Source organism: Trachinotus anak, unplaced genomic scaffold (genome assembly GCF_046630095.1).
Source record: "Trachinotus anak isolate AG129_WGS33_773 ecotype Australia unplaced genomic scaffold, CSIRO_AGI_Tana_v1 ptg000011l, whole genome shotgun sequence".
Taxonomy (NCBI): Eukaryota; Metazoa; Chordata; class Actinopteri; order Carangiformes; family Carangidae; genus Trachinotus; species Trachinotus anak.
In genome coordinates, this window is record NW_027273862.1 from 19,125,784 (window position 1) to 19,148,690 (window position 22,907).

The following is a 22,907-nucleotide window of genomic DNA, read 5'->3' on the forward strand; positions in this document are numbered from 1 at the left end:
GCCTTCCCTGATTACTCAGTTTGATCAGCTCTAGGAAGAGTCCCGGTTGTCCCACACTTCTTTCATATGAGAATTATGGAGGCCACTGTGCTCCTGGGAACCTTCAGTGGTTCCACACAGGTGGAAAATAGGAGAAAAATTATCATAGGAAAGTGTCTGAATACTTACTCAGTTTCCCTTTTTAATAAATTTGCGAAAACTTCTAAAATTCTGTTTTTGCTTTGGCATTTTGGGATATTGAGTGAAGATTGATATTATTTTAGCATTAGGCTGCAACATAAAATGTGAAAAAACTGAAGAGATCTGAACACTTTTTGAATGCACTGTACATATAATGTCAGTCCAAGATCAGGCTAGACAATTTCAAAAATTATATTTGAACACTGACAAAGAACACAGTTGAGACATTTTCTAAAGGGAAGAAAGAAATCCAAATATGATGGAAACTGATTGAATTGGATTTACGAGTTACACAGTCGGGAATCTGCCTGTGGTATGCACGCCAGCTCCTTCACAAAGGGAATTACTTGATTTGATATGTTTCCCTTCTTAGCTGGTAGTTATAATGAAGTAACCGTGAAGCTAAACTATTAACATATTAAACAGAAACCTAGCTGCTTTGGAAAAAAAAAAAGAAAAAGAAAAAAGAAAAAAAAAATCTATTATTCTTTGGTCTAAATTTCCATTCACTTTTCTGCAGCATTTTAGTAGCAACAAAAAAAAATCGATATTTTAAACATCAATATTTTTTGTTGACTTAGTTGAAGCCAAGGACATCGCTGCAGAATATTTAGGTATACAATATATTTTGGTATATAATAATATACCACATGGTCATAAGGCCACAGGGGAATGGAGATCTGGTAATGTGGTAGGGTTGAGAGGGGGTGGGTACTGTGACATGTCAGAGGTGTAAAATTTTGCAGAGAGGCTAGACACTGACCCAGCAGGGTCAGGACTTGAAAGGCAAAGCAACAAAGTCAGACTATAAAAGACAGATATGCAGAAACCACTGAATATACAGTTGAGAAAGGTATGCAGACACGTCGGTCCTGACTACAACGTGAACAGGCATAGATACAGAGCAGATACAGTTGTCCAACCAAGTATTAGGCTAGCTATCACAAAGACAGTTCCCTATGTGATGGAATACATCCTAATAAACTTAAAATACAGTAACAGACAGATACGAGCAACTTAATTGTAAAAACTGTGTGAATTGTCTAATGGCATGATCTCTGGAAACTTCTGCAAACTTCCACAGTTTGTAAACATAAGAAACTATTAAGAGACAGAATACAGTGGCAAGTGAACCCTCTGAAATTACCTCCATTTATCTATAAATTTGTCCTTAAATATGGTCAGATCCTCATTCAAACATTCACAGTGTAGGCTGGAAAAAGTATGCGAACGCCTCAGCTAATGGCATTATCAAAAGCTAACTGGAGACAGGAGTTATTGAACCTGGAGCCCAGTCAATGAAACTTGATTGGAGCAACTTTGACTTATAAAACAAACACAAGATTCTGTGTTTGCTATTCACAAGACATCTGCTGATGCGAGCCATGCCTTGCAAAAAAGATCTCAGAGGATTTATGACCAAGAATTGTTGATTTGCATATAGCTGGAAAGGGTTAAAAAGCCATCTCAAAGAGTTAAGATATTCATCAGTCCAGAGTCAGACAAACTGTCAATGAATGGAGACGATTTAGTTCTGCGGCTACTCACCCTGGAGGTGGGCACTGCACTAAGATGACTCCAAAATGACAAACACAGAATGCTCAGCAACATAACAAAGAGAGGTCTGATCAGCAGCTATCAGAAGTGCTTGTTTGAGGTTAGTGATGCCAGAGGAGGTCCGACCACTTATTAAATCCAGGGGTTCACTGACTTTTTCCACCAGCACTGTGAATGTTTAATGGATATATTCAACAAAGACACAAAAAAGTTGTTTGTGTGATTGACCAATCAAGGCAGAAGACGAGGTAATTCCGAAGGGTTCACATACTTTATCTTGACACCTCAGTGAGTTGAGAGCTGAGGACTGAAAGACCATATAGCCCAATCCAACAACAGGTCAAGCTATTAGCATACTAACAGACTGTCCTGCTATTGTTCCTGAGATGAGAATTCACACCTCCCCTTACTGACGGGGGTGGGGTTGACCCCTTTCTTGTAGAAGCTACGAGAAGCACCCTAAGAAAGCCAACAGGTAAATAATACGAAACCAGCAAATAAGAGTAAAATAATAATAATGATATACAACAAACATACATTACTCCTGGAGCAGCAGTACACTAAATCTTGCAACATCAAAGGTACACATGAAAAATACAATGACATGAACACAAACACTACAGGAATTCAATCAAAGCAGTAATGAGGAAGCAAGTTAGAGCTTCTCAATCCAACATTTTACTTATTTAGAATTCCCTTGAGCTACACAGTAATTACACACAAGCTCACATGTCTACAAAATACATCTCCAATCTTACCGAACTTGACCCCAAACCATGACAAGTCATCTGTTGCAGCATGCAGACTTTGAGCTTTCCACTCCTGCCTGGAGTAGAAAGCCTTTTTCAAGTCTAATCGTTGAACATAAACCAATGTCGCAACTCAGCCAATGCTGGTGATGAAGGCTGTTACCAAAGCCTCCAAGTTGGACCATTATCAACAAACTAAATCCTGAACCCTTAAAGCCCAAAGTCAAACAAGCATGAGCAGTAGTCCTTCTCTCCCTAATTAAAGAAAACACAAAGCCAGAGCCTTACCAAAGCCAGACCTGGTCAGGCCTGTACGTTATACAAATCCCCACTTAATTGGATCATGATTTTATGTGGTCCTCCTCTCCTTTCTGTCTCTGATTGTAGGAACAAACTCCTTGGTTCTGCCAAAGACACACAGCTGACTCGAAGCTAGAGCTGAGAGCCCTTTCACTTCACAAAGCCCAACCCCCCTATTACAGAGCATGGCTACCTACTTCCTGCCAGCTTAAGAGGATGTGATGTAATAACTCCCATTCCTTTTTGATTCCCACTTTTAAGTCCCATGGAGGTGGAGATGTCAAAACATATGAGTAAATGCAACTCAATATTCCCTTACCCGAGTCAGAATCTTTCTGGTCTCCATTAGCTCCAGCAGTGAAGGGCAGCTTCCTTTTAGGGGCCTTTTCTTTCATCTCTTTGACCCCATCACTGCGATCCAATTTGGGAGTCTTGTTTGACAACACTTTATCCTGTGGAGGAGACAAATCAGAACATGAACACTATAAGCAACATGATTGAGAGATAAACGAGCTTTTATCAGAATAAAGACATAGCACTGTAATATTTACTTATTTTCTGAACAGAAAGTACGAGTTAAAACTGATCTGATTAAAACTGAGAGACAGACACATGAGCTAGCTGTGGCTCCTGCAGCCTCCTCCTGTATTCGGTGCTGTTCTCGGCCCTGACTCTTCTTGCCATTATGGGCTTTGCAAAGCAAAACTTTTCAATGGAGTTTCCTCCTACATTCCTGGCTCCCTGGCCACAGCACAAAGAGCCAGGCGCACGGAGAGGAGGCCATGCTGACGCCGACTCAGCTTTGTGGTCTCCAGCTGCTGGAAACAATCACAAGCCCAAGTGTATGGGCTATCAGCAGATGTAAATACTTACGTGTCTGTTCAACATGTTTCTTTGTTGTATTGGGATCTGATAGTAATAGTGACTTGCTTATCCTGAAGAGCACCTTTACCCAGTTAGAACTGAGAAACAGAGAGATTTCCAAGAATGGTGTATGATCATTTCTTGTAGGGTTACAATTTACGATTATTTTATTAGAAATGAATCAATATCTTTTAAATACTTATTGAATTGCATGTACTAAAATGCCTGTCATACATATACGGAGCTCAAATTGATATCTTCAAATTGTTTGTCTTGTCTAAATAACAATCTTAACAGACAGCATTTGAATCTTTAAATAGAAATGGTTCATAATTTTTTCTTGATACATGAAGGCGCCAGCAAATCGTTGAGCAAAACAAACTTGCAGGTAGAGGTCAGAAGTTTTATGAATGACAGAACAGGAGCATTACTGAAAAATGCAAAAGAGTCATACTATAAAAAAAAAGATGTAATCAGGTCAGGTGCAAAACTATTCTTGTTAGACAAACTTAAAATGCTTTCGGCAATTTTGATGTAAACCTTTATGGTAATTGTGGAGTGTATTAATGTATTAATATGACATATACAAATTGAATTGAAAGAAATTATTTTGAAAAAATAGCAGAAAGGATTCTGGGGCTAGGACTAAAACTTGGTAAAAACTGAATAAATTAAACAAAACATATTCATACTTAGAGTTTGCATACAAATTGCTAGGATTTGTTCGGAACAACTGAATTTCTAAATGAGAGTAGATGCATGTAGGCAAGCGTGTATGGCACAAATTGAAGTGGCATGGAGCAGCATGGAATCATTCCACTTTACAACAGTAATGCCACTGATCCAGATGTCTGCATTTAAAGGATCTTAATCACCAAAACAGACAGTGGCTTTGCATTTTTTCCATCCACCACTAAAATTAGACATATCTGATTCATTCTGATTCTTCATTAACCTGAAAATCCAGACCACAGAACTGGTGGGAGACAAAGTAAAAGTAAGAATCTATCAGTAAGGAGGTTATTGCTTAGAAAAAATAGTGTTGTGCCTTTTACATTTACATTAGTGTTTATGTGCAAACTAAAACCGTCCCTCTTAAATTCAGTAGATGATACCAGAATACGTCTGGTAGTGACTGTGCTTGTGCAATACAGTTGACACTGTTGACACTGTGTTAACCACATCTGTGGTAAACTATATATGAAATAAACATTACAGGATTAAGCTCTGAGTAAAAGGGGAATTTCCACCAGCAAGGGATTTAGTCATTTGGAATCCCTAATGTATTTGTCAAATTGCGAAATCCTTAAGAAATGGTCACCAACACATAAGAGTACAAACAATGTGAGTATTTTGCTATAAGGTTTAATCATTGTGCTTCATGTACAGAGGTTTTTAAGGTCTCATAATGGAGATGCAGGGGCAGGTCAGATGTAATGTACACAGGCTCACTTTATTTCACTTAATTTCTCAGTCCTACCTTCTGTCCCCTACTCATCTCTTTCTATCCTCAGGGCAGGTTTTCCATTATGTGTCGACTCTTTGAACTCCTCCCCCTGCCCTGCCCCAGTCATAAGACTATGATGTCATGGTACAGTAGAGACAAACAGTGTCAGCTACAGTTAGCTGATCTCGCTCTCTCTCTCCCTCTCTCCGTCTGCATCTCCACAAAGGCTTTTTCAAAAGAATCTACAATTCACGTGACGGCATGATGCATACATCTGGCATGTGCAAAACCTACAGTAAATGTAGAAAAACTGGGAAGTGATTTCTATGAAAAAAAGAAAATACAACATTACATGTACAGTGTGGTTCTACTTGGCATCAATTGCACTGGCAAAAAAAATGGTCAAATCACCAAACAGCTCATCACTAGAGTTAGACTGGGTTGTTTTTTTTTTTTCAGAATTAAATTTAAAGAAAGCTTTGGCATCTAGACTTTTCTCAGATCTATCTTCATAAGACACCCTGTTTGGTGGTCTCCTAGCAATGCCTGCTCTTTTCGTCTCACTCCGTTTTCCACCCACCCCTGTGCGCTTCATTCCCTCCCTCCCTCCATGCCAGAGTCTGATGCAATCCTTTGCAGAGGGCTGTAAATCCATGCCTGCATAAGCTGTACCTCTCCTCTCTTCGCCTCTTGGTGCTGCTGCTGGTAGCTTAACAGTTGGCACACACCATGACATCATCAAGCTGCGCCTTACACTTTGTTCAACTGCAAACAACATGACTGTGCCTGTGTTAAATTAAGGAAACGCTTTCCTCATAACTTACATTTCAAGACTGAATATGTCTTAACAGGCCACCAAGGCTACAGGTGCTTCTTAATGTGGCTGAGAAATGCAGCCTTTTTATTCTGAATTCTGAATTTCATGGATATCCACACTATTTATTCATGTCCAATGAGCCATCATACAATAGTCCAGTGTGTAAGTGTGCCATAAGGTGACCCTGGAAAAGCTGAAAAATATAAAGTAGACTTTGCCTTGATGTTGTCATCAGTAAATACATCACACAAATGAGACAAATGAAAAAGAAAGTGTGAATAACAAAATCCAGTTTGTTCTTCGTACCAGGATATGTTGTTAACCACTATTAATAGCATAACATAAATAAGGTTTGGCGCTATGGAGAGAAAGAATTCATAGTGTGTTATTTATAGACAACATCTACTGATCAAGCGCTATTAGCTGGTCTTGGATGCCAGGTGATATCACCTTAGACGACAAGCCTAAGACCGGTTTAGATTTGAATTTTGGAGTCATGTTTTGTGACAGGTTTGCTTAAGGGTCATTGTTCTTGGACCTTCCATCTTATTAATAATAGCTGGACTCTGCAGTTCTAGTATATGAAAACTATTTTAACAAGGGGCAAATCCAAGCCCAACTACAAAATGTCACCTCATTGACATAGACAATGGGAAAAATTCCAGTATTGTACCCAGGGCTTCCAGTTAAAGGATGGTGTGTCTACCATTCCAAAACCAATTTTCTTCAACCAATTGTGTCTGGTCTGTAAGGCCTTCCAAGGTTTTACAACTGTTAATCAGATGCAGTGGTTTAGTGTCAGCTTTCAAGGACAAACAGAAACTGAAACTGGGATTACATGCTGTATACAGACATTTGTTTTTTGGGTATTGTGTGTGTGTGTGTGTGTGTGTGTGTGTGTGTGTGTGTGTGTGTGTGTGTGTGTGTGTGTGTGTGTGTGTGTGTGGGCGTGTTTTTTTCAGTCTTACCTTCTTCCCACCCTGCTTTTCCACCATGTCGGTGTTGAGTGGGAAGTGGTCCAGCTGGGGGGTTTTAGAACCCCCACCTTTGGGCATCGTTCAGCTCTCCCCACGCCAAGCTTCATTCACGCTGCCATTGCATCGTCATCAACCGTCTGGAACAAAGACAAAGAAAAAAGGACGTGTGGGAGGTCAGCACCTGGCCACTATGTTTCTTTGAAAACACATTTACACACGACCAGACAATGCAGCCATTAGCGGTACATCAAGCACTCCATTTTCAACCATTACACCCCTGTTTCTGGAGGAAGAGCAGCCGAGAGGGTGGACAGCAGGCTGGCGTGAGGCTGTGGCAGGGAAAAGCTTATAGAGCACGGTCTGCCCAAATATCTTAAAACATACTTGGTAATATCTGGTAGTTTTAAAGCAAGGGGCACATTGTTCCTATAAGATACAAGCAACTAAAGCTTTGATGCACTGGAGTTTAACAATAACAACAGGGCAGACCATGTAAGATATTGCATAACCCCAATGATGTGAGGCTGCTGAGTGAGCTAGGAACAGCTGAGGAATGTCTTCAGGAACGTGACTGGCACGTTTCAACAAAAACCCAAACAGGTCCTTACCAATACAGCCAGCCACCCCTTGTAATTGTGGGCTTTACCCTCTTCTAATTCATGTCATCCATACCATAGTCAGTTTAGAGGATGGACCACAGCCACCTTACATCAACTTACAACTCAAAATTAACCTGGTAAAAGTGATTGGTTTTCATCATGAACTCTGCGAACAGAGATTTACTTTGTCCTCTGTGCATGTACACGTTGTCCGTGTGCATTACTATCCACTGTATTCTTTCATAAAGAGAGAGGCCTTCAGCTTCACAGGACCATGAATTAATCATACATTCCAGCCCTCAATTCTCCCCTCCATAATGCACTCTCTCTTCTGAGTGCGTCCAAGTATGATCATCCTTGTGACTGAGTGAGTGAACAGATGAGACCATGGCTGCATTATTTTTCTCTACTCTGAGACACTGGCACTCCTATCTTCCCTGGCGCCACTTCCATCTCACCCGCCCCTCCCCCACTCTCCTTTCTTTCCCTCCGCAGTTATCCTACTCAAAAGACTGCTATTTATATCCCTCGAGTCAAGTCAGTCAAGTCAAGACAGCCAACCAGCCAGCCAACCAGAGAGGCACACAACTACAGAGGATGTACTGCTCCCCTTTTCCTGCTGTATGGAAAGAGACACAGCAAACCACAGCCCCCTTCCTCTCTTCTATGGCTCATTGTTACTCCCTCTTTGCTACTGCTAGGCACTCACTTCAACGTCCCCTAAACTCCCACCTCTCACCACACCAAACAAAGTGGCAGGAAGGTCGACTACTCTGAGAAATAAACAACCCTTGCAGCACATGCGCGCGCGCGCGCACGCACACACACACACACACACAAGCGCGTGCACGCGCACACACACGCGCGCACACACATGCACACACACCTCAAACTGGGTCAGTTGAGCTTCTAGAACAATAATCTCTGCACTATTTTGGGACTACTATGATGGGCGGTTTTAGCAACTGAGCATTTCGCTGACATGTGAAATACAGGAAAATGATGTTTGCTAGCAGTTACACAAAGGTACACACATGGAGAGGAAACCCTGTTCAAAACCACAGGTCTCATTTCCTTTGTAATTCCATCCTAATCAGAAGATACATACCATCTGCTAACAGTGTGTGTTTCACAAAATAAGGTGTTGTTGCCACTAAATAGTTGATTAATTCCATATGTGTATTTGTGTGCATGAGTGTCTAAGTGTTTTAACCAATTTGTACATGCAAAACTAAGTTTAGCCACAATAGAAAATAATATATCTTTTGTGATGTGGTCATGAGTTCTTCTTCAGAGCTTTAATTGTTTAATCTAAATCACTATAAATAGGTTTGCGCTGTATAGTTAGTAAGAAGAAAAACAGCAGGAGGCAGCAAAAAGGTGCCAAAATGTTGAAAACACAAAAGCAGGTGCAGCGTGGACTCTATGGTTTGGGTAATGAATGTAAATAATAAGGCTGGAAAAATGTAACACCATTAAACCACATTTATGACATTCTTAAATGGAATAATACCTATAATGGTACTCAGTGGAGAGCATACCTTCGCCAAGGCAAAAAAACCCTGATTATTATCTGGATCTGCACCAAATCATACAAAGTCATAGATCCCAACACCATAAATATGTCCTGGATCTGCTCCTCTAATTGGATCCAAATTTAATGGGTTCTTCCCCAGCCCATGCTCCATCCCTCCACAAAGTTTGGGGCAAAAAATTACTTTAGTACTTGTTGCATAATCCTTCTAACAAACAAACAAACAAAAAAAAAAACAAACAAATAAACATAACCACCTTGATGTAACAATAACAAAACAATCGAATAAAACACTAAAAATGTCAGCCTATATAATATTATAATACATTTATTCTGCTGTTGCCAATTCTGAATGGTGGTCACATTTCATTACTTGAAGTCATAGTGACGCTTTAAATTTCCTATATAACATTTTGATGATAACATTTTCATACAAATGATATAAATGTCCATTTCGGTTGTCAAACTTTCACATAAACATCTTTCTGTAATAGTCTACTAAATTTCATTTGTTAGCACTTGCTAGGTTGGGTTAAAAATATAAAAAATTAGCAATATAAGCGATAGATCACAAGGCTTCATGTAGTTGTGGTGAATAGAAGTGGTGGTGAACATTCTACACCGGCATCCTGTTTCTTAACAGCCACCATATGAAAAACCAAAATCAAAATAACTTTCTGACTGTTTTTTGAGGTTCTGGTGCTAGAGAGGTACTTCATACATTTGTGGGGAGATTTATTTAATTCATTTATAAAAACATTAAGATTACCTACAAGATACAATATGTAGATATAAAATTTAATAAAAAGATAATAATGAAACAGAGTGAAACAAAATCACCTTTGGGAAAAATTTCAACAGGGTGGTCATGTGAATGACCTATTGACTATTGTCTGCTGACTGGTGCATCACCCAGTAATACTCATGCCCTGACACCAGAAAAAAGACAGAGGATCAGCCCTGTTAAGTTTTAATGTTTTATGTGATGTGTGACGTCAATCAAGTTAAACTTGGCCATGGAGATGACTGCAGACAGGAGCTGGTGAGAGGTGAGCCAGAGAAGCAATCTCTTCCAAATGAAGGACAGGACCTGCCAGGAGTACTCTCCATTCCCTCTCTCTCTCTCTCTCTCTCTCGCTTAAAGACACATGCATGCTCGTATACACACACACACACACACACACACACACACACACACACACCTACACACACACACACACACCTTTCTTTCTTTGTCCCCTGTTACTTTCTCTCTTCATCCTCCTGTAGCATCTCCTCTATCCTCTGAGCCACTCCCTCTGCGGTCAGATAGAGGCCAACACTCCAGCATATTGCAGTATATTGTGTGCACACTAGCAGATGCACTAACACACACACACATGCACACACACACGCACACACACGCACACACACGCACACACACGCAAACACACGCAAACACACGCAAACACACGCACACACACGCACACACACTGCAAGCACACTTACATTGTGATGTCATAGCTCATTTGATTTTGGAAACATAACATCTCATCTGACTTAAAAACTGACAACATATAGTGATTTGAAAACCTGCAAACTAAAATCTTAATGACCTCATCTGTGTCTAACAATTTCACAACTAGTGAAACAGTGCAAAATGAGCACTGGCCATTTGATTAAGAACAAATTATTTCTCCAGGCAAAATAGTTTTGGTACAATATGTGATGTTTTCAGTCAACTCTGCAGCTAGTGGTCATAAAAGCAGATTCAATAACACTGTGTCAGTCCTCATGAAACTCCATGAACAGGTATATTACAGCCATATTTAATAATAGTAAATGTAGCATGGATTTATTCCTTTTAAAAGATGCAACAGCATATTGTTGTGTTCTGTTCATAAATCAACATTGTAATCATACTCAAAGATAATGTTACGGTACAGCATAAAATCCTAGGATTCATACATACAGGCTACATTTATTAAGGTGTGACAGTCCATTATATAAGACCTACTGTGTCTTCATGAAAATGCAAAGCATTAAAAAGTACTTGGTTTTAATAATAAAAACACAATATTTGCTTCAGTTTTCTGCTGCACTGAAACTGTATGCAGCTATGACCTCAAACCAAAATTTCTACCCTACCAAGTTTTAGCGTTGCAAGAAATTCTGCTATGACATGCACTCTTGATTACATATGCGGAGAACAATATACAGCAAAGGGAAAACATAAAGATGTTAACACACACACACACACACACACACACACACAGCTGAGAGAAGAGAAGAGAAGAGTAGAGAAAGTGCAGGTGCAAAGATGAAAAGCAGTTGTTTGCACCAACCCCATGCCACTCCTAACTCATGACTCTCATTGTACACACAAAAACACACCTCAAATTTTCCACACTGACAGCTGAACAACACAGCAGCTGCATACAGGGATGGGCATGTCCCTCTTTGTCTGTCTGTGTTTGTGTGTGTTGTGTGCACAACCAACACTGCCTGTTGCACAATCAGATACAAATCAGCAGCAGACTCCCTGGCAGTCAGTCAACTGATATCTCAGTGTTGGTTAACAGATATCCTATGGATTACACATAGTAACATCAATGGAGAGGCAGTTGTTGTACTTGACAACATGTCCTCTTGCCAGAAATGTCACAAAATCCAAGCTGAGTTCATACTTTTATGAGGCAAGGTTTTACTCCTTTGTAAAGTCACCACCCTGCTACAACAACAGTCAAAATGAATTTGGAGCCTGGAAGAGATTCATACACCAAATTTTTTAAAGTATGTAAATGTTAAATATATTTTGTAAGTTCACAACAGTTACTAAGAAACAAATAAGATAAAAAAGATAAGTAATACAAGTGCACCTGTCTAAATTTAATATGTACCTGTCAGAGAAAACAATCAACAGTAATCTGTGTACTTGCCACAAATATACTTATAATAGTACACTGAAACACTGTGTTAACCGAGTTATTGAACATCCGACTTATGTTGCAGCAAGATTTTCTGTGCCATTAACTCATGGCTACTGCAAACAGCTAAAAACACAAGTGGTTCCCCTGCAAATGTTGTTGGGTGTAATTGTTTTCCCTCCAATCTGCACTCAACAGTGTTCTGTTTATATCAAAGTCCTTCAAGTCCCTTAAACCAAAGGCCACAAACATGTAATTCCAACCACACATAAAGACACAGTTCTTTGTATTTTGCTTATGCATACAACCAAACCTTTTTTAAGGAGTTATTGTTTATCTGCCATTATTTACAAATTCTGATCAAGTCTGAGGTTAAAGATGAGTTGGAAGTTAAGCCTGACGTCACTTTTTTGTAGACTTCAGTATGACTCCAGTACATGTCTCTAGATTACCCATCTTTGCCTTAAACCTCCCACTAGGCTGCCACTGTTTTGATTTTTTTCATTAATTGTGATTGTGATCACAGACTCTGTGATAATTTTAAATATTTAAAAAAAACAACCCCAATATATATTAAAAGGTCTTCTGGTTATTGTGATATTAAAATTATACAAAATCATCCAGTATCCTGCAGCGCCCGTGGCACTCTATTGACGTGTCATGCAGGAGAATGGTCTATAGAAGGACGACAGCAGCAGCAGCAGCAGCAGCAGCAGCAGCAGCAGCAGCAGCAGCAGCTAGCTAGCCTGTTTGGTGTGCAAATAAAGCCAGCCGGGCTTGGCTGCTGTATCCTGGCAACCAGAGCCCAGCTTGGCTGCTCAGTCCCTGACCTGGGCCCATTCACTTCATTATAAACCTGTGTAGAGAAAGAAGAGACCGACACATGAACGCACACACAAACATGTGCCAACACATTCACAAGCGCTGAAAGCAAAGATGCATTATACTAGAACAGAACTGTCTGCTCACAAAAGGAGTAAGAAAGGAACAGAATTACTCTGTGCATAGCGTTGTATCAAAGAACGGTGATTATCTGTACTTCTTGAGGATGGAGACCAAGCTTCTAGATGAGTTTTCACAGTCTGTTTATGGAAAATATATGGGTTTTGTATTCTGGCCTACATACTTGATACACAAGGCTTAGTTTGGTTTTCAGCAAGGCAGACGTTTTTAGGTTAAATAAAACAGCATTAGATCTCGATCCTTCATTTCGTTTCCTACTAAATAAAAGGTCCTTAGCTTAGATGCTTAGATGTTGGTATGAGCAGCAGGTAATAAACAAGGGCATTTGGAAATGACAAAATATATTTGAAATGTGAGTGAGTGGGAGTGGTTCTATTATCCATAAGGCTCTAGGAGTAGGGAGAGCCAGAGAGCAAGAGCGGAGTGAGATGTGGGGAGGAATCCAATCACTTGGTCTGATTTCCTATTCTGAGCACGTTCACTCTCCCTTACACCTCTCTGTTCCATCCAATAACAGCTCAGTGCTTGCTGCCTGCCTGCCTGCCTGCCTGCCAGTCTGGTAAATCATACTGTCTTTGCCAGTGACCTCGCTAAAATAGTTGCAGGCCCGTATATATATATATGCAGCTAGGCTACAGGAAAGGCCAGAGACAATCTAGTGCTTTTTGGCTCTCTTCTCTCCAATCCCTCCGCTTCATCAGTGCTCTGACTCATTCTCATTTCTTCCCCCTCTCCTCCCTGAGTACTTCTCTCTCATCTGCCTTTCTCTCTATTCTCAATATCTCGCTCTCTCCTCTCACAGGCAAAAGCCTGACATTGCCACAGCAACGTGTCAGTGCACACACACACACACTCGCGCACACACACACACACACGCACACACAAACACACACACAGAAAGCCTGTTGCCTAGCAACTCAAGGATGAGACAGATGCAGGCCTATCAGAGAAGCTAGTGAAAGAGCCGTGAACGGAGAGAGGGAACCTATTGATAGAAGAGTGCCTCTGCATATCCACCTCAAGCAATGAGGATTCAAACACTTTTCTGACCTTTGCATCACCGTCTGACCAAACAGAGCCGTTTCACTCATTCACAGACGCCAATGTGCTGACAAATGTCATTTCTAACACAGATACTTCACGCGAGTGCAGAGTTAGTTGTACACACTAGGCATGAGTGTTTGTACACTGCAAAATAGTCAGGACAGTGACAGTTCTACCCATGAAAGCATTTAAGCTGTTTGTAGTGAATACATTATATAGCACCATAGTCAATGTAAGATTGCAAAACTACCACCACTACAACAATAACAGCAACAACAAAAATGGCACTTCAAAACATTAGCTGAAACCACATTATCTGCTCCAATTCCCAGGATAGCTTGGCCTTATTTTCACATGCCCAACCGCCTGACTGAGTAGTTGTCAAGCAGGACTGATGGAAAGAACAACGTGTTTGGTAGACCCATCTTGCAATGCAGGGAATGTACCCAGGCTGATTAGGACCACACAGAGCACAAAATGCACCGAAAAAACAAGAATTTATCTTGAATATGTGTGTGTGTGTGTGTGTGTGTGTGTGTGTGTCAGCAAGAATGAAGCCGCTAGATGGCTAGCCACTTTCAGCCTCATCCTTAAGTTATGCCCACACTGAACATTTAAGTGAATTAAAATCCCAAGACAGAGACAGACCTGTACAGATACGCATTTTTCTGGGCCAGCAGTACAAAATATTTTGTCACATAGACTTCAGTACTCTTTCAAATCTAAATAGTTTCTACATTTCTACAATAATCTATTTTGTCACCTATGTAAAGTTCAAGTAACACTATCTCAAGTTCTTGTGTTGAATGGCTCATCGTAAAAACAGAGTGGACTCTTTAAAAAATATATTATAACTAATTTGAAAGAAAAAAATTACTTATGAATGAGACATAATTTTGCCATAAAATTACTTAAAACATTTCAAGCTGAGAGGCTTGTGCAAGTTTGCACAAGATCCACAACCCCACACTCTTTTACAGCACAGCACTTTATGTGCCCACTGCCATTACTTGTATAGGAAACGTATATTGGACAACTGAGGATCAGTGTCAAGTCTGGCTATGTTTAGTAAGAATTAATCAAAGTAACACCAGAGGTAAGAAAACCCACTGCAAAGAAAAACTATCTGAAACACAATGAAACATTTTGCTCCAGCATGGTGAGAACATAAAACAATAAAACATTTAACCATTTTTGCAGACGTCTGGACGCATTAAAGACACCACAGCTACCAGTAGTAGCTGTTCACCTTTACTTACACCACACAGAAACAGACAACAATCAGCTTTTATATTGCAGGTTGAAATGTAGGTATAATAAGTCAGGGACAACAGCAAAACAATTGTGATTGTGACAGGTTCATGTTGTGCCTAGCAAGCACATCAAATATTAACATGGTAATTACTGGATCGTATGTATACAACAAAGCTGTGTGGCATGCCTGACAGTATGGGAGAGACTGAATAAAGAATACATCTCTGGTAAAGAGTAAAAGGTCTTGACCCTTGCTACACAAAAAACTAACTCAACTTACTGTTTAATAAACTGCTGACCAAGAAAGCTGAAAATTATTTTCCAATAAAGAATGTTTAAAATGTTTGTAAGACCAACAAAAAACATGACAGATTATAACAATGCAGAAATGGATAGTTATTATGGGAACATAAAACAGCATAAAGGTACTACTACAGACTAAAGATCAAATCATCTTCTTCCTTTCAATTCCAATCATTCCAATAAGTACGCATTGGAGGCAAGATTCAATAAATACTAGACCTGATAAGCAGAATTGTGTAGACACAATTCAAACAATACCCAGCTCTACTGATAGCTGATTAAAACCGTCCGCCGATGAGTGGTCAAGACAACAAACTGCTGCGCATTATGTTCCATAAAAACAGAAACACAATATTCTTCACAGAGCCATTGTAACAACGTGGATCCACTGAAGACGCACTCCATAAGATTCACAGATTCAAATTAAACACTGATAGATAACCATGCTACTCCCAAGTCATATTAATACACACTGAAAACCAAAATGAATGTAGTACGTCTAGACCTAATTTAAACCGTCAGAGCCAGCACCAGGGGCTAACACCACAGCCTGAAGTGCTGTCCCATTCTTCATACAGCATTTGCAGCCTCTTGCGTTTAGGCTCTTACACTAATCATACTGATGACGTCAATTAAAGACTGACTGTCCAGTGCTTATGGCTCAGGGTGGACACTGGAGGGGAAGCTCAGCTTTGAAACACCACCATACATGCATGTAGGAGATGCAGTGCTTTTTGTTGAAGACAAAAGTGTCAGCTCTGGTTTCACCACTGTACAGCTAACAACCTTTCCAAAAATCACTTGATTTGGTGAATGGTGGTCACCATTCAAATGATCAGAAAACTTCTAAAAACAACAGAGAAATCAGTGAATATTTGCTGTAGGTGTGTCATAGTAAACTGTTGACCAGTGTAGAAAAAAGGTCAATTAATTCCCCGTGAGGAAATAATACAGTCTGGACTGTAAGAAACAAACTCTCCTGCTCCATGTGAAGCTTTAATATATCAAATCAAGACCAGGTCAAAACCTAGAATATGGCTGGACTACGTCGAAGGCTATTTGCATTCTGCCTAGTGGTTTCAGCCCTTTATCTGTTCTCTCCTCCTCTCTGGGTTCACATATAAAGTATTTTCATACAAATTCCCAATAAAGCTGCTCATTTACATAGTTCTGTGCGTACTAGACAGTTGCTGTTTGATGTGTTGTTCAGGAGAAGTAGAATAGTTATTTCCTCTGTTCAAACTACTCCTCATCCACCAGGCATACCGTCGTTACCGGCAGCCATAGTTCAGTCTATATATGTTTTTTTAGCATCCTCGTACAACAGCAGGTGATCTGTCTACAGCAGGGCTAAAATACAATGGAAGAAGGCGAAGCAAACCCGGAGCATCTTTGTTCTGACAGTGGTGGTAAATGAGTCAAATGTTTGCAGCACCTGAATACATTCTAAAATGTAGAACTTAAAAAAAACAAAACAAATCAGTCTCACTAAGGTAAAGGCGTATTTACTTTCCAGTGTGTAGTCCATAAAAAGGCCACCAATAAAAAGGTCAGTAAAACCTCTTCTGTTGATGATTTTAAATCATTTAGCACAGCTGGTGATTGAGGGAGATGGCAGGCATCGGGCGCCCCCAGTCCAGAATTGAACTCAGGACATGATGGTTATATGTATGTGCTTTAGCTCACTGAGCAATGAGGCCACTCCATCTGCCTATTATTGTAAAGTGTGGAACACGTTAAGATGCGAGTGTGTGTGTGTGTGTTTGTGATCTAGATCATTATGCTCCTGCAAGAGACTGACAAGAGAAGATAAATGATTGAATGTGTGTGTGTGCCTGCTTGAGAGAACATGAATGAGTGTGTATGTGCTCAAGTAAGTGTGTATGGTCGTAGAATGTGAGGCACGGTGACTGGATCTACATTAATTAAGGATTACGTGAGGAGGTAAAAATAAATGCAGAGCAGAGGGAGAAAGCCTGGATGGATAATGAACAGAGTGAGAGAGAGAGGCAAGGGAGAAGAGGCACAGAGGGTGGATATGACCTTTTCACAGATGAGCATCATAATGTCTCTCACACACGCACGCACACACAGATGTAAAAACTGCCAACATATAAAAAGCGCCCCACTTCTGAAGTAGACTGAACGCCGTGAAGCAATTCTGATATCAGTTTTGGTTAAAAACCAAACCACTTTCATACAAAGGGAGAGATTCCTCAGATGTGCAAAATGTTGTTTTTGCCAGCTATATGATCTGTCTGTTGCGGGCCTGGCTATTAGCTATGTGTGATGCACATTCTTTAACTGATCTTCTGTTAAACAAGAGGACTGCTATTTTTTTCCCCCCAATGAGGACATCTCCAGAGTCTGTCTTGCACACACCTACTTTCATTACAACCTGTATCTTATCTCACTTTTCCACTTTTGTGCCAAAAAATATGGGTTAGCTATCTGATTACACTAGATTCATTTGGCAGATGTATTCATTCAGGCCAATGAGAATCGCATGAAAGCAATTTCAATATCTACAGGAGCAACAGCTAGATGTGTCCCTCCCGAACAACAAGACAACGAAAACACACAAACATAAAAACCGTCTTCATCACAATGAAAGCAATGATGGAAAGGACCCCTTATTTTTTATCGTAAAAAAAGAAATTAAATGGTGTAAGCACAAATTGAACATCAAGACATTAGACACAACAGTGATTGACTTATTTCACACAAACTGTTTTGTATTGTGGACAAACCTGGTATGTGATAAGACATAAATTCTAATTTTGGGAATAATCCATGATTCAAATGTAAACAAAGGCAAAGTACCTCAGTCAAACAATAACAGTTTCCATGAAGACTACAAAAAGAGTACAACATTTCTTTAAATGTCTATTTCTTTGGATAGATGAGAGTCAAAGGTAAAAAGTACACATAAAAAATGTTTTACTGAATGTTTTATTTTTTTAGTTATTTTTTTATGATGATTTATTTAGTAAATTTGGACTGCTGCACTCGTGCTCCTACTTGGTTAAGTAAATGTGATACCTGGATGATGTGTAGTAAACCTTCGGTCTACTTAGTCTAGTGGGTACCGTTGAAGACCCCTCTGAGACAGAATGCCAAGAATAGTATAACTGTTCTCTTAAACATTCTGCTGCACGGCTTTCTGTTAGTACACAGCGACCAGAAGGTGGGACAGGCAGCTGGCATATATGAAGACAGAGGAGAAGGAGAACCAACAGCAGAGACCAGCAGCAGACAGACCGCCAGACAAGCAACCCGATCCCTACAATGACAGAGGAACGCAGGCAGAGCCAGAACAAAATGAGAACATAGAGCTACAGTAGCAACCATTCCAAATGGAGCCTCACTGGCTGGGCCTAGGAATCATTCCTCAGACACACACACACGTGGGTACAGAGTAGCTGGGGACCAAACAGAATGTTAATGCTGTCCTGGTGCAGAGGGGTGGAGGGAGGCAGGATCCCAGATGAATTATAAATCACTGGGCAGGGCCGGATGGAAGGATGGAGGGATGAAAGGCCTGCTACTGCAGCGCACAGCCAGCTGAAGGCTGGGGCGGTGCCTGCTTATAGAGGGGGCAGGGAACTGATGCCAGACTGAGGCAGTGGTGAGGGCATGTGCATATTCGTAATAAGAATATGCACATGAAGATTTTTCAGGGTGTTTTTGTGTGCGCACACATTTTCATGTAGGAACCAAAAAGTGTTCAGATGCCCCTTAAAAGTCTTGGACAAACTCAGGAATTATTTTCCTTGAGAACATGTCTCCATCAGGCTGAGAGGATGAGCAGATGAATATCCCACTTCTTTACAACTCCCAGTAAAGTTTCTGATGCCCAGCAGGAAATACGGTTAGATTAAAAGACCTTCTTAATCTGTCTCGTACATTACAATTTCATAATCTGGACCAGGAGCTAACAAATCTGTCCTGACTGTTTATTCAGGTGTGGCAGGAATCCTTGGGTGCACAATTCTTCCACATTCTACTGCCATGCTTTTTAAGCTTTGACTTAAAATGATCTTAAAATGACCTGTGCTTTTGAAACTGGGAGGAACACTTCACCTTCAGATTTGTGTTGACTGTGCAGTTCTATGATTAACAGCAGTGTAACTATTAATCATCATCAATTTCTATGTACAAGAGAATGATAAAAAGCATAAACTTCATCAAAAAGCATGAACACTTCAGTTTTCAAGTTAGAGTAAGACAGACACGAACTCCTGCATTCATTCATTATGTCATGAATACACTCAAGAAAGGAGACGACACTTTCACACAACATCCCAGTAAGTTAACTCTTGCACAGCTGCACATTTTTTAAGGGGCGACTAATTTTGAGCAGTCAAGGGAAAGATGTGAGAACTATCATTGCTGATGTAGTATTCACTAGTCAAACCTGTTGTGCTAATTGTTAATCTCGTCATTACACTGTATTAGCAAAATAAAACTATGTGAAGAGTACTGTAAGTCACTGGACATGTCAGTGTATTTGCCCTCGTATATAATATAATACACTTTTAGCCAAAGTTCCAAAGAAGTTGTAGGTGTGTGCAATCCATTGTTACACACACACACACCGTGTGCATTCAGAATGCATGGGAATACACTGTTGCCATGAAACAGTTGTATTTCAGCTGACCTCAGCCACACAAACCCCAACGTTAACCACAGTAGAGTGAATATTGACGCACAACAAATACAACAAACAGGTAGTCAGACAAACAAACAACCGACCATGTAGGGTCTGTGGCAGGCCACACTCGCTCATAATGGAACAATCAATCAACTCATGAGACTGGACAGAAAGTCTCCAATTAGTGGTTTAAGCAAGTGCTGTTCAGGATACCTTGGATGGTCATCAAACAGGCCACAAAGCATCTACATGTCTTTATTCTCTCACCAGCACTGACACTACAGACTAAAGAAACCTCTGAAATCTCCAACAATAAATTGTTATTAAGGTGTTAAATAATAAATACTAGAAACACAGATTTTTTTCTGCAAACACACAAATGTAATTTAGCAAAATGGAGAAAACATGAGATTAACCTTTCCTATGTTAAAATACTGTCGTAAATATCATAACATATAAATAGATACAATGCTTTGACAACTAAAAGTGGGAGTTCAACTATGATCTTGATTCTAGGCTGGAAAAATGTGAATCCATTTAACCCAAAGTTGCGTGTGGCATATCTGAAGTTATGACACTGTTGGCTTAGAGCATTCATGGCATCATCCCAAAATACACACTCAGCTAAAGAGCAACATAGCTCAGAGGGACACGTGGTTGTTGTGACCACATATCACAGGGTCCTCCGGTCAAATTCAGATAAAAACTCAACCTTATGACCCCCTACACTCTTGCCTTTAAGTTTTGCCATATAAAGGGCTGTTCCAAACCAGCTAGGGAGTAGTGCAAGTGGAGAACAAAGATAAAATCCCTCACCCTGGACTATAAAAAGACTGGTTGGCAAATACTTCTGACCCCAAACCAGCGACTTGATCATTAAGACACAACTATGGGTCCTATCCATTAGCCAGATCTAAGCATCTAATGCTTAAGCCAACCAGCATAACACAACCAGTTTGTATGCTCTTGGTATAAGTGTGTGTCTAAGTGTACGCGTATGTGTGAATGTGTAGAGACTCTCTATTTTTGTCTGGAATGGAAACTGCAATAACTGAAAGAGGTACTACCCTGAGGGAATAATTCTTCCGGTGTTCACAAGGTATCAGTTCTTAGCATCTGAGCCTGCATGCACATGTGCACAAACACATACACGCACACACACTTCCAGACAACAGCTATCAACACATGTATGCAATTTAGCCAATTAAAGCTTTAACCCATAACCCAGTGCAGCCCTACCGCAGAGGTAGCACATACTGTTTTCAAGTGAGAGGAGAGAAGACAAGGGATAAAAAAAAAGAAAAAAGGATATAATACAATAAGAAAGTAGAGAAGGTGAGAATCATGTTATTAGAGAACAGCAGTGGTTTTCACTACTTGGGTCATTTCCCTTTTCAATTCCCTATTTCACAAGGCCACCACTGATACAAAACTTTGATATGAATTTAAGCACCAATGCAGTCATGTAATGATGATATCATACACGGTAAGCATCAATTGTTTGCTTGATGGCAACCTCTGTTGTGTCCTTATACATATACAATATTCTATATTTTAAAGCAAATGCATATTATGTAATTTCAGTAACATGCATGGATTGTAACACTATATATCTGGGAAATTAGTTGCCATTTCTGATGAGAATATTGGCCGTATTTGCCTGAAGCATGCTGATACCATTACTGAATTGACCCATATGGATTAGGGTCAATAATCTATACATTTTATGTAATAATTATACATTGTCCAACAATGTAAAGGACAATAGTCAGTTATAGGTGTGTGGTGTCTTGCTCCATACGATATCTTCAATTTTAACACTTGTGTATGACTTCATTGTGCAGTGCACTTGAGGCCTGCCACTGTATGGTTGATGAGTGCTGTACAGTTAAGTAATACGATGAAAATCCCAGCTGAGTTGCATTCTGTCAGCTCTCCAAGTTAGCTAGCAGTCGTAAGGCTCATGCTAATGCCGTGCTCACAGCTCCAGTGACTCAAAACAGCTCCCAGAACAGCTAAGAAAGCAGCACGACAGATATCACAACAGCTGCAGCAGTACAGCTACTTTACATTTAAGATGTGCTGCTGCAGCTATGATACCAGTGTTAGTCTTTAAGGACAAGCACTGCTTTACACAAGCTTCACACACTGTCGAACCAGAAGTCAAAGACTTTCTTAGCGACATCCTTCCATTGGTGGAACGGAAATGTCATAGATTTCCCTGGCTGGTATTTGTAAATCCCCAGGACATTGGTACCTCCTGAGCAGCTGGTTTTACCAACTGAAGTAGCTACTGCTTACAAACTGTGTTGTCAAGAGATCAGTTCAGCCTATTTTATGCTTCCTCTTAATGATAGGCAAGTGCTCTTGGCTACAGCCCTTTTGAGTGATACAACAAGAATGTGTTGTGAGGCTTTAAGTGCCACGTTTGCCCTGCATGGTTAATCTCCTCTACTTTGTATCCACCAATGAAGCCTATTAAGACATAAAAAGACTTATAAGCTATATTTGATGTTTTGAATATTGTATGGCCATTTGCCAAGGGCACAGACGAGCGTTAATCATGAATAACAGATGCAATTGTGACAACATTATTTTGTACATACATAACAAAAATCAACCTGTTAATTTAAATTATTACTAGAACTTTGATTTTTTTCTGGGTTGTATTGCAGAAATTGAATTTATTTTTAAAATGTTTAATTGAGGAAAAATTTTGATTCTGTATTAAATAAATTATTAAAGATTATAGATTATTG

The 22,907-nt window shown here is 40.0% G+C and overlaps 1 protein-coding gene across 2 annotated transcripts in view; it reads right to left on the minus strand.

Annotated features, from left to right (window-relative positions):
- The window catches only part of ankrd11 (ankyrin repeat domain 11), a 98,709-nt gene that overhangs the window by 17,368 nt on the left and 58,434 nt on the right, over window positions 1-22,907 (minus strand). For both annotated transcript variants that reach the window (XM_071488718.1, XM_071488717.1), the window contains exons 3-4: window positions 6,883-7,028; window positions 3,106-3,238 (exon numbers count right to left, since the gene is read on the minus strand). In XM_071488718.1, coding sequence (XP_071344819.1) covers window positions 3,106-3,238; window positions 6,883-6,969 — 220 coding nt within the window. In that variant the 5' untranslated portion in view covers window positions 6,970-7,028. The remainder of the gene's footprint in view (window positions 1-3,105; window positions 3,239-6,882; window positions 7,029-22,907) is intronic.